A 13,232-nucleotide genomic window follows, 5' to 3' on the forward strand; every position below is an offset into this window, starting at 1 on the left:
TTGTCCACCCCTGGTTTAAGGACTAGCAAAAAGGATTTCTGCTATAAGTTACAGTCTCATAAGCTGAAACAAGTGAGGAGCAGAAAGACCTAGATGTGCAACCAATCATAGGATGATGAGTCACCAATGTGTTGTGGCCTTGAAAAAGGCAAATGTACTACTATGCATCAAGATACTTCATTCCCCCCCCCTCCCCACAGTCTCTGCCTCTTCCCTTCCCTATCCCCCCCCCCCACTGTCAGATGCTGCTCAGACTCTATCCTCTCCTGGAGTGCAGCATGTGGAAGTGCAGCCCCTGCTGGCCATGTAGCAGTAGTGATGCTGCTGATTGTCTGGGCAGGGGACAGAGTTTCCATGTACTCCATGCCCTGGAGGAAATCCAGTCTGAGCCCGAGCCCAGTTGAGCCTGAGTAAGGGGGGAAGGGGGTGGAGAGAGCAGAAGCTACAGAGGAGAATTGGAGGAAGGAGCAGGTGGTTGCTGTGTGTCTGACTGGCCCTAACTTGGACTCAGGGCCAGAGTCAGAGCTACAGCAGCTGCCTGCCTGCCTTCCCATTGTATATGCAAATCTAATATGAGGGGCTTCCCCCCATGCTGATTGAGAGCAAAACCTTGTCTTAGATTTAAGTAAATGTAGTAATAATTGTGACAGAAGTCACAAGGATTCAAAAAAATGCCTGTCGTGGTTACACAAGGTGCTTGCTGCATCTCAAAGAAGGGCATGTGAACAGCAAATCTGCCAGGTGCTTTCAAAAACGACTCACTGAATCAAGAATTTCACCTTGCATTGTTCTCCAGTGAGCATTTCTTGTCTTTGGATTCTGACCTAGTCTTGGCTGGGGCAGCATATTCTGTGGCTTGATCTACTCTACAACATTTTGCTGACATATATGTAGGTTAGCTACAGGGTGTGAAAAAATTATGCCCTCTAGCCAACTTCTGCCAGTAAATCCTCCCTCTCACTCTAGCTGGATGCAAAACTGGTAAAGGACTAGAAAAGCAAAACAAAAATTAAATCGTTATTTAAAACAATGAACCCTATGCTTCACTGGAGAGCAGGTTATCATCATGGTCACTGGGAGAAAGACATTTACAATCTGGCACTTAAACCTGAAGTCATTGCAGGACTGAGCGTTAACATGCGAATAACTTTATTCATGTCAGTTGTTTCAGTCAATTGTAAGTGCTGGGCTCTTTTTGAAAAGTAACTTCAGTGGGACTGCTCACATCAATAAGGCTATGTACAGGAGTTTGTCATGAAGAAATTGGGCCAACAGTAGTATACTATAGCATAGTTTTTCTTTAAATATTGGTGTAAAATTTGTTTCTAAAAGAATTTGCTGCTGCCTTTTGTGATCTTTCATATTACATTTAAATTATGAAGGAATTAAAGTTGACTATCTTCTTTCCCAGCTAGGAATTATCAAAAATCTTTTTCTCAAATATAAAGTGTTTTAGTTGCATTCATGCTAGGCTTGGTTACAGTGAGACTCTTGACAGTATATCAGATTAATTGAATTGGGCAGTTTCTTAAAAATGGTATTGTGAATTTTTTTTCTTTCTAAATTGAACTTTTCATATTTGCCTCTTTTGTTTAGGTTGCCACTAGTGGAGATACTTATGTTCCTGATTTCTTCAGACTAGAGCAGTTGCAGCAAGAATTTAATTTTGTTTCAGACGAGGAACTTAATAAGTCAAAACGATTTCGACTTCTGCAGCTCAGAAACAGAGAGGTGGCAGAGTTCCGAAACTACAAGCAGGTGCCTTTAAATGACAGAGAAATCAGTGAAAAAATCTTCCAGGTAGAAAATCAATTGAGATTATTTATATTAAGGTCTCTGGTAAAATGTTTCTTTCTTGCATAGGTTTAACATTAGTAATATTTTATTTAAATCAGTTCCTCATTACTTTAAAGGCCAAGATGGCATCAAAAAGGTTACAGGACCATAAGCTGGAAAGGAATTTTACTTTTAATATACCCTATATACTTGCATACCATATGCACCATTGCCCCCCAAAATCAGCCCTCCAAAACTGGGATGCTTGTCTTAAATGGGGAAGCTGATTTTCTGCACCAGAGTGGAGAAATGGAAGAATGGACAACAGCTCTAATGGCTGCCATGCTTCTCTCCCTGCTGGCTTCAGGGAGGTAGGGGTAGAGTTCACTGTTCAGGGGTAGAGCTACTGCGTTAACCCTTTCACAGCTGCTGCTGAATTGGCAGTAGCTTTTGGTGGGGCTGGAGTTGGTGCAATGGACTGCACCCTTAGACCAATATTGTGCACCAACCTAGCACTGAATCAGGCCTCCAGAATGACCCCATGTTCAAGATCCAGCTTGTGGACTGGTCCTGCACCACTCATCCAGGCCATGGGGCCAAATAGGTTGAGCACCCTTCTATTAGATTCCTCACGGAAGGCATGGTGCATCATCAGAGTGATAGAAATCTCTCTGTCGTAGTTTCACAATATAGGCAAGCCAGTATTTTTTTCCACTTCGAGTGGAATTTCATTTTACACTAACAAGTCAAAGTTCAGCTCTATGAATAGAAACAGCGAAGGAATTCTTCGAACTATTTGTGGTAATTTAGACTGTGATTTCCAGCTATTTTAAAGGGATTTTTTTATTACTGGAAGTTGTGCAACTAAATAAAATATTTCCACTAAAGCTTTAAAAATGTCACTGTTTACATCCAAATCAGTTTGTTCTGATCTATTATGTTTTTATTAATTCAACGTTTATTATTTCCTTATGTGAAATGATAGACTAGAAGGGATATCAGATAACAAACTTTGTATATACTCCTAGGATTATGAAAGAAGGCTGCGTGAGAGGGATATAATTGACTGCAAGGATCACCTAGATGCACACAGAGCCTTTGTTGCCAAATATCTCCAAAAGGTGAGAAATGCAAAAATTGTGAATCCTTCAGTTTTTCTAGACTTACTAGTTCAATAAGTCACTGCTGTATTTTACCTCTATAATTTTGAAAGCTACAAATTATACATAAGTTATGTTCAACATTGAAAGTAGTTTTTTGTAAACAGGCATAACAGTTTATAAATTGACAAAAGGAAGCTTTAGAAGAAATCCAGGCAGACTTTTAAAAAAAAGCTAGAAGTGGAATCCTAGATAAATAGACTTGAAAGAGAACAGAGTAGGTTTCTAGTCCAACTCTCTGCTCAGGACAGGGCCATCTCTGTCTAAGCCATCCTAGACAAACACATCTTCAGCTGTATTTAAAAACTTCCAGCAATGGAAATCTGTAATCTAGGTGATGTGTTCCAGAGCTTAACCACCTTCATTGTTAAGAAGCTCTTTCTAATATCTAGCTGCCGTGTCATTTCTTGGCATTCTCATCCAGTCACCTGTGGGCAAAAAGAACAGTTCTTGCCATCATCTTAATAACAACTTTTTTTTGTGTTTGGAGACTGTTACCAAATCTCTGCTCAGACTTCCCTTTGCTAGACTAAACATCCCAGTTCTTTCAGGCTTTCCTCACGAGGTCACATCTTTTAGACTTTTAATAATTTTTGTTGCTCTTTAAGGGACATTTTCCAATTTTTCCATGTTTTCTTGAAATACAACAGCAAAAACTGAACACGGTATTCTAGGGAAGGCTTCACCAGAGCTGAATACAGCAGAAGAATCCAAACATTTCTTTGTGTGCAGCACTCCTACTAATACATCCCAATATATACTGTTAGCTTTTTTGCAACAATTGTTGACTCCTTCATCTTATGAGCTGCTATAACCCTCAAGAGTACATTGCCAACTACATTTCCAAATTATATTAAAATTGATTGCAGGCAAAGATAGGTTCAGCCCCTTTTACAGCCTAATTCACTAGACCTCACTAGATCCCACAGTATACGGAACTGCCAAAACGATATAGAAACCCTCTGAATGCTGCACATGACAGCTTTGCTCCAGAAGGGTGCTGTGAATAGGACACAAGTGCCATCCCTGAATGAAGGAATCAAAAGAGAAATAGGGCTGGAAGGGACCTCCAGAGTTCAACCCCCTGCCTGACTCAGAATCATTCTTATCCAAACTGTCTTAGAAAATATCCATTGTCTAACCTATTAGCAAAATTCAAAGCTTCTGAAGATAGCAGGAGAGAGAGAGATGGCACAGTTTAGTTGTATGTCGGCATAAGAAAGTAGTTGGCATAATGCAGTGATGTATAAAGACAGGCAAGATCAGATTAGATCTTAAATCACTAGAAGAAAATATCAGAATCAATATTGTAGACGCTCTTAAATAGATTAGAAATCCCAGTTTACTAAACTAGTATGCCTCTAATTCAACCACTCCCCTTCTGTCTTCCTTCCTCAGAAAAAAAGAAATTTCACTTATGCGCTTCAGCCTGTCACAAAGGGATTATTTGTTATACTGGGAATTGAAATCATTAAATATTTTTAAATTGTATTTCCTTGCAAACATCTTACTTATAAAAGGTGTCTTATCGACTGACTTACTCCAAAAGGCTCTACTTGTCATGCAGTATCAATTGCACAGATAACAGCAATGCAGTCTTCCCACACTGCAAGCCTCCCCTCTCCCCCCATTAACTGTTCTGTTAATCAGCTTCATCCCTTACTTCAAGTTCAACCCTTAGTTCCTGCTGTTTGTTAAATTTCTGGTGGTGATCTGTGTCCCACTGGACTCTGGAAAACCTGAAGAATTTCTGATCATGCATTCTTGTACATTCTTCCATCTCACCTAACTAGTTATTCATCCAAAACAGCTAGAAGTCTGCTTCTGGAGGAGTCTGATTACTTCTGAAATGGGCTAGCATTTTTTGCTGGCAAAATGACTATGGAAAGGGAAGCCAGAATCAATTGTGTCCCTCCTTTTTATAAAGTGGGTTAAGAAAAAGGTTTCCTTTTTTAAAAAAAAAAATGGACTATATGTATTTCCAGTCATTCTGAATCAGGTGTGCAATTGCTTTTGCTTCCAGGTTAGAGAATCAGTGATAAACCGGTTTCTGGTAGCAAAACACCATTTATTACTTTCTGACCTGGTAAATGAAGAGGAAGCTCCTAGCCTGGGGTAAGAGAAGAGCATTCATCATATATAAATGCAAATCATTCATCTAAAAATCTCCATGTTTCTAACTTCTTTTTTTTTCTTTTCTGAAAAAAATAGTTGATGTGACAAACTTCCTATTTATTTAAATATTATTTATTTATTTAAATAGATGGTATATTTCTGTAGGCACCATGCATACCTTTGCAAACATAGACAAATGTTTAGCAACAGTAACAGAACTGTGTATCATATGCTTTGAAGAAATGTGCTGTTTTCAGCAGAAGTATTTATTTATAATGGCATTTATTTATATGCTGTTAGACTGCCTTATACTTTGATTTTTATAAGCCAGTGGTGCTCAACGTTTTGGCCCTGTGCGCCAGATGAGTGGCATGGGTCTGGTCCATGGACTGGATCAGGTCCTACAAGACACAATTGGGCCCCATGTGGCCTCGGCTGGCTCCTGTATGTCTGGATTGGTCCCAATGCCAGCTCTAAATGCTGGTGTTGGGCCCTGATGCCCTGTGCCTCTCCTGCATGCTGGAATCAGGCCCTACGGCACACCAGGATTGGGCCCCACGCTGCCTCTACCTGGCCTTTCACATTAGGATCAGATGCTGGCACCACTTCCTGGTAGAAAATTACCTGGCCCTATGCACTGGGATCAGGCTTCACCCCTGCCTGGACCTGTGTGCTGAGATTTGGCCCCACGTACTGGGATTGGGCCTGGCCCTGCATACCAGGATCAAGCCCTGTGCCACCCTGCATACCCAGTTTAGTGCTGCGTGGCCCTCAGGGCTCCCTCAGGTCTGGAAATATGGCAGCAGGGGAGCAGCAACCCTGTCACCACATTTTTGGATCCATGGGGAGCCCTGCAGAGTAGATGACAGGGGGCTGCATCTGTACTGTGCCTTGAGGGCTGAGCACTCCTGTCATAAGCCAGGCAGTATCCCGTTCTATAGAAGCCTGAATGGCTGATCTCCAAATAAGGCCTAAGTATCGCATGTTGTGGCTTTGGTAGTCCAATGTGGCACTCTTTCTTCTGGATTAGTCATTGGGAGGTGCCTCAGCCTGCTGTTAAGGGACACTGTTCTGGCAGAAGTTTGTTATTTCAAGTAAGACATCTGTGTCTGTTGCATACTTTTTAGTGCCATCGCTACAGCGTCTAATTACTCAGTAAAGTAAATACATGTTTTCCTTAGAAGACAACATAGTAGATTTATGTGTGTGTGTGGAAAAAGGCAAAATGCACAAATGTGAAGGTGCTTAACTTGCCACATCATCTGAATGGCGTCCTATTCTCTGCATGTCACCGTCTTTTTTTATCTACTTTATGAGCTTCAGATGCGGTGTTTTATTTAAGTTAGTTGGCTTGCCTTTTGAAGTCAAGGACCCTGTCTCATTTATTTTGCAAGATTTCAAGGCATCTAGCATGCCATGGGACACTTGAAAAAAGAATACATACCTATATATCTGTGTGTGTGTATAACATAGATAGAATTATTTCTGGATGAAAGGTGAGCTATAAATGTAAGTTATAATCATCGCTGTCATGGTCTTGATCTCAGAAAGATGTTTGAAACAGATAACCACAAAATTGTTGTTTGGACTTCAAATCATTCAAATTGCACAATCCCAAGGTGTCCTGAGAAAAGAGTGGATAGAAGGGGAAAAAGTAGCAGAGAAAGATATGCTGTGTAGATTGGAGAAAAGACACAGAAGGTGCTGTGTAGATAGTATGCACGTATTTTGTTTTGGACCCTTCTGTGTATTTTCTTTCTTTTCTGCTTAGCACCTCTCGTGCAGTATTTATTTCAAGTAGAATGCTTTGATCTTTAAAAATCGCTCTTTTCTTGTCATAATTTTATTTACTTACTTGTTATTTTGCCACACTGACTTACTGTGCAAGTCATTACATTCTTGCATTTCAAATCTCAGCATGACTCTTCAACGTATGAATGATAAACTAGCATTTGTTTGCTTTAGATCTTTTTAAACAAATAAGTAATGAATGACAAGTGTATTTCTTTGTTATTTGACACCTATTTATGCTTACTACAATGTTATAACCATACACTATAATTATAACTTTTGATTGAACTGTATAAACCTAAATGGTCCCATCTGCTGGAGATACAGAGACTTTCTCCCTTTTCAATGGTCAGTTCTCCTTTTCAAATATTTTCATGATGCAGAATGGGAAATAGTATAATTTTAATCAGTTTACCAGTTTGTTTAAAACAAAATGTTTGACTAATTTTTGTAAATTGGTTTATATTTGTTGCAGATTTAAGACATACGCAAAACTCTGCATGATAGATAATGTTTTATGTGTATTTATGAATTTTCATATTAAAAAAGAATCATAGTTTTATACTGATGTTTAACAACAAAATTGCATTGTGTTAGATGCACATAATTAAAAGTTGATCTCTGATATCAGTTACCTTTTTAGGATTGATTCTGAAGGGCTCACTGTCATTAAAATATTTTTATACTTAGTATCACTTCTGATTATTTTTGTGCATCTGTTTTATTCTTTTTCTTTTTTTCTTTTTTGTTCTGCTTTGCCTTGTTATAAGTTCTGATGACCCAGGGTATGTCATGCCATATTCATTTCTCCTTCCACTTTTATAGTCTACTGTTTGTTGTAGTTCTCAAGTTAGGTTTTTGTGTATTAAATATACTGCTAAATATAATCTAATATGTACCGTGACTATATATTTTACAGTAGCTTAAATCCATTTCACTGTGGTTTAATTCATTTTCTTCCACACTCATATTGTTGTATATCTTACATAAGTTTGATACATAATTTGTTTTAAAAATTGCCATTCATGTACTATTAAACAATTAGACATATTTGGCAGCTTAAGCAGTTATGTATGAAATTGAAAAGATTGTTTATTTCCCTTTTTCTGAATGCATATTTTTGTCTGTGTATCAAGGCGGCCTTAGAACCCTGGGTCCTATGAAGAAAACTTAACTTTATATTTTATCATTATTAGTATTTTAGGGCTCAGTCTCTTTAAATTGGCGGAGCCAAAGCGACCTCTAAAGCCTAGAAGAAGAGAGAGGAAGAAAGTTACAGCACAGAATCTATCAGATGGAGACGTAAAACTCCTGGTGAATGTCATTAGAGCTTATGACATTCCCGTGAGAAAACCAGTTCTGAGGTATGAGCCTGCTAAATGGTCTCTTGTTGGAATTTTTTTCTCACTTTTTGTTGTTGCTTTTAATCATCTGCCAAACTTGCATATAAAGACCATATGTTTAAAATACCTTTTTTTGAGTGTACATGCATGTGCCAATCTAATTTTTTGGGCAACATTTTTAGTGACTATAATTTTGTTTTTAAATTATATTGTTTTTGATGCTTGTAATAACAACTGGATATTTTTACAAGTTGGTTGATGTTGTTTAATAATATGGATATTACAGCTTTTCAGGTTCTTTAAGATTTTAGGTTTTATAATACAGATATTATAATAGCTTTTAGGTTCTATAATACAGATATTATAACTGTTCATGTTACCTATTTTACAATTCATTCTAGTCTATTTGAGAAAAAAAATAACTGGAAAATAACTTGTCATTTTACAAACACTAACAGCCAGACATTCTGTACCTAAACAGGACTTTTTAATTGTATCCCCTTGTCCTTAAATAAGATTATATAGACTAGAGTTAAGTTTAAAAGAAGTCCAAATGCTCTTTTCTATCAGTGATTTCATATTTCCGGATTTCTCTTACTCTCCTTCCATCATGTATTTAAATATGTTAACAGTGACATATTTAAGCAGTGGCTTGTACCTAATGTAGCTTCATTATGTTAAATTTGAAGGTCAGTGCTGCACTTTGGGTGCATCTGTGGAGCTGTGGTGCTATGCAGAGATACCTAGGATACCTCTGAATGAGTTATCTTGGGCAGTGCAACCAGTGTAGCCATATTAACAAGGTGTCCCACTAGGATTAATAGACCCTGGTTCACTCCCAGACTCAATAGGTCCATTACTGCCCATGCAGAATTATACCCCTCTTGGTATTTTATCTGCTTACTGTGATTGAATTTTCATAAAATATTGACTTTGAGAAATCAGCAGGGCATATAAGAAACTTCCCAATGATAATCTAAATCAGTAGTGCTCAGTCTTTTGGCCCCACTGGGCCAGATGACTGGTATGGGGCCTGTCTGTAGGCCAGATCGGCCCTGGGGTTCAGCACCACCCACTCCATGCCCCATGTGCTGGGATGGGATCTTGGGTGCCTGGCACTGTCCTCTCCTGCTCCCCGTACACCATGATTGACTCCCATGGGGCTGGCAGCACCTTCTCCCACACCCTGCATGCTGGGATTGGGTCTCAGGGAGCCAACACCATCCTGTGTCACCCCTTCCCCCTTTTGCATGCTGGGATTGGACCCTGGTGCGCTGCTTCTGCCTGCCCATGCATACTAGAATCGAGCACCAGGTCCAGCTCACAGGGCTCAGGGCTCCCCATAAGCCCACAGATTTGCCAGCAGAGGAGTACTGCCACCACTCCCCAACCACCGAACTTCCACATCTGTGGATAGCTCCACAGGCTGGATGATGTAGTGTCACAGGCCAGAAATGGCCTGCAGGCAGGAGGTTGATCACCCTTGATCTAAATATCTGAGAAGATTTTTAATGGAAAGGAAGAGAGAGGAATAATTATTTCCAAACTAGTTATCCACTTAATCGAAAGTTGAAATTAATTAAAATCATAGTATCCATTTTGTTCTCAGTAGTTCAACAGAAGTAGCCTTTAAAAAAGCTATGGTCTTGTATTCTGTTCTACATTGAGCTCTTTGCCTATTTGTCACTTATTTTCTTTCACAGCAAACTTCAACAGCCATCCAGATCTTCAAGATCCTTTAATGAGATGTTTGCAGCCTCTCCATCACCTCAGAGCCCAACCCATAGTATAGATTGGGCATTTAACCAGGTATAACACTGACAGTTTTGCGCAGTCATTTAGTTATAGAGGTGGTGATCTGCTAAGCAGTAACTTTATGGATAAAATATTACCAGCAGGGCTGGCATTGGGACTACCATATTTTCTTGCATACAGCACACCCCAGAATATAATATGGCTCTTGCTTTTGAAAGGCAGAATGAAGAAAAATATTTTTCCAGATTTATAGTTGCATAGAGCGGGAATGGAGCCTAATCTTCAGCTGATTCACCCTCCCTTTCCTGCTTAACTAAAGCTATACCCTAGTTGCTGACAAAGACTGATATGCACTGCTGGATTTATGATTCTGAAAACAGCTAAAGAGTCTCTAGATCTGTGAAACAGGAGGAGAAACCAGTAGAAGCTAACAAGCAGCAAAATTGCCCTAAGTGAGGTTAGCTTGATTAGTGGAACAGCAAAACCATTAAAAAGGCCAGATGCTGTGGATATAGTATATCTGGACTTCAGCAAGGCTTTTGACAAGGTCCTGCATGACTTTCTTATAAACAAACTGGAAAAATGTGAACTAGATAAAACTTCTATAAAGTGGATAGATAACTGGCTCAATAGCTGCAAGCAAAGGGCAGTTATTAATGGGTCTATGTCAGAATGGCAGGAGGTTTTGAGTGACGTGTCCTCAGCCCTGTGCTGTTCAACATGTTTATTAACATTTTGGGTACTGGCATAGAAAGCCTCTTGACCAAGTTTACAGACAGTACAAAACTTGGAGGAGTTGAGAACACGTTGAAGGATGCAAGTGTAATTTAGAAGGATCTTGACAGATTGGAAAGTTGGGTTAGAGCTAACAGAATGAAGTTCAATGTGGACAAATGCAAGGTGCTGCACCTCGGAGAGTAATCAAAAATACAAATATAAAATGAGTGACACCTTGCTGGATGGCAGCACCAGGGAAGAGAATTTGGGATGCTTGGTAGATCACAGACTGAATATGAGTATGTAGCACGATGCAGCCACACACAAGGCAAATGCAGTTTTTGAATGCATCAACACAAGCATTAGGTGCAAGACACAGGAGGTAATAGTGCCTCTCTGCTCAGCACTGGTTAGGCGTCATCTGGAATACCTTGTGCAGTTGTGCACTCCGTATTTTAAAAAGCATGAGGAGAAGGTCTAGAGTTAGAGAAAAAGTTAGAGAAGATCCAGAGGCGGGCAACAAAGATGGTCAAGGGCTTGGAAAACATGTCATATGAGGAAAGGCTGAAGGAGCTAGGCTTGTTTAGCTTGCAGAAAAGGTATTTAAGAGGGGACATGATAGCAGTCTTCAAATACTTGAAGGGCTGCCATAAAGAAGAGGAAAAGAAACTTTTCTCTCTTGCTGCAGACAGGAGGACACAAATGAATGGCTTGAAGTTGCAGCAAGATATCTGGAAAAATGTCTTCATTGTGAGAATAGCGAGGCAGTAAAATTGACTGCCTAGGGAAGTTGTGGACTCATCACTGGAGGTGTTCAACAAGAGATTGGACAGCGACTAGTCAGGAATGATCTAGGTGTAGGTATGTCTATGGCCCCCTGTGGCAGGGCATCTTTGGTGCCCACCACTTTAAGGGGCTTGAGCAGGCTGTGGAGCAGGTGTGACCTGGCCCAATTAGATGGTCACATGCCACCAGACTGTAGCAGGCAGCCTCCTGCTTATGAACAATTATTAAGTTCCAGCAAAGCATCGCAGGCGAGTCAGGTGGGAAAACTGCCCTAGACAGGTAGGCAGGCCAATGTCATGCCCGGCCTCAAGATGGCCCCCTGTTGCACCTCCTCTACATGTTACATTTAAGGCATGATTAACCAGGCAATCATGCCTTAAGTTGTGACCCAACTACATGTTCAGCTAATTAATGATATGATAAAACAAGGAATAAACTATGAAGTGATTCCACAAAAAATGTGTGATAACTGTGCAACTTGTTCTAATCATAACATTGATTGAACATATGGCTAAGTGCTTCCCTGTGGCTGGGAACCACACCACCAAGGGGCTCTCAGCCATAAGGATGCACCACCTACTACTAGCCCTGTAGCTGACAAGGCTCGCAGTGGCAGCAGCATTGTTAGCTGTGGGGCTTGTAGCAGGGAGAATACCGCCCCCCTGTGAGCCTGGTGTGGTGTGGGGCTCACAGTGACAGCAGTGGAAAGAAGGCTGCCGCTGTTGTGACCCTGCTGAGGTGCAGGGCTTGCAGTGGGGGCGGAGTTCTCCCTGCTGCCCCAGTGCAAGCCCTTCATTCCCCATTGTGAACCCCTCCCACCTCCCCAGAGCACTTACATAAACACCCAAGTTTACCTGTTGCAACCAAACTATCATAGCCTTCATATATTATTTGTTTTTAACTTGGTGAATGCTCTGGGAGACAATTTTCAAATATTCTTTTAAGCTTTTTATGGAGTTCTGTTTTTTTATGTTAATTCTATTTTGAAGGTGTTAGTCCGTCCTTTTGTAGAAGTTTCTTTTCAGCGAACAGTCTGCCGGACCACAACAGCAGAGGGACCAAACCCCAACTGGAATGAGGAGCTGGAACTTCCATTTAGGTATGAGTAAGATCAAGCAAGGTATTACTTCTGCCCTTCACAGTATTGTAAATGCTGGCTAGGATTAATTGGTTCTTTTGAACAATGTGGGTAAAGTCATAGGTGCTCACTTTTATTTTTTTCTGGGTGGGAGGAGGGGGATAGATGATGGACATGTGGAGAGTTTTATGCATTTCAGGTAACAGCTCTCTTCCTGAGGGGAGCCAGGGCCCTTGGGCCCCCCACAGACTCGGCACCTCTGTGTAAATTTAGTATTTTTCTGCATTCTCTATAAATTGCTTTTTTTCTTGGTAGAGCTCCCAATGGTGACTACAGCACTACCAGTTTGCAATCAGTGAAGGACGAAGTGTTTATTAATGTTTTTGATGAAGTACTCTATGATATCTTGGAGGTGAGCTCACAGTTGAGAGGTCATTTTTTATTCATTTCAATGTCTTTGATACTAGCTGCAAACACCTGGCCACATGATCTGGGAAAATTCTCTTGAGTTTATTTTCCTGTTAGAAAAACTTATCCATGAACCTTTAAACAGACATTCTAATGCTGACACTGCAAGTGTACTTGCCCCTGTGCACACATCTCAGCGTGCTGTGCAGGCTCCCTCAGCACAATGTGGGGGATTGTAAAGGAAATGTGTTCTGCTCCTTGTCCTGGTGGAGCAGTAGAGTCCAGCCCAAGCAACACTGTCTC

At 40.4% G+C, this 13,232-nt stretch overlaps 1 protein-coding gene across 3 annotated transcripts in view; it reads left to right on the forward strand.

The window, feature by feature from the left end:
- Positions 1–13,232, forward strand: part of CC2D2A (coiled-coil and C2 domain containing 2A) — a 146,650-nt gene that overhangs the window by 93,267 nt on the left and 40,151 nt on the right. For all 3 annotated transcript variants that reach the window (XM_019525932.1, XM_019525934.1, XM_019525933.1), the window contains exons 18-24: positions 1,597–1,800; positions 2,805–2,897; positions 4,960–5,051; positions 8,039–8,206; positions 9,889–9,994; positions 12,433–12,542; positions 12,837–12,933. In XM_019525932.1, coding sequence (XP_019381477.1) covers positions 1,597–1,800; positions 2,805–2,897; positions 4,960–5,051; positions 8,039–8,206; positions 9,889–9,994; positions 12,433–12,542; positions 12,837–12,933 — 870 coding nt within the window. The remainder of the gene's footprint in view (positions 1–1,596; positions 1,801–2,804; positions 2,898–4,959; positions 5,052–8,038; positions 8,207–9,888; positions 9,995–12,432; positions 12,543–12,836; positions 12,934–13,232) is intronic.

This window comes from Gavialis gangeticus, unplaced genomic scaffold, assembly GCF_001723915.1.
Source record: "Gavialis gangeticus isolate Ggan-Ray unplaced genomic scaffold, GavGan_comp1, whole genome shotgun sequence".
Taxonomy (NCBI): Eukaryota; Metazoa; Chordata; order Crocodylia; family Gavialidae; genus Gavialis; species Gavialis gangeticus.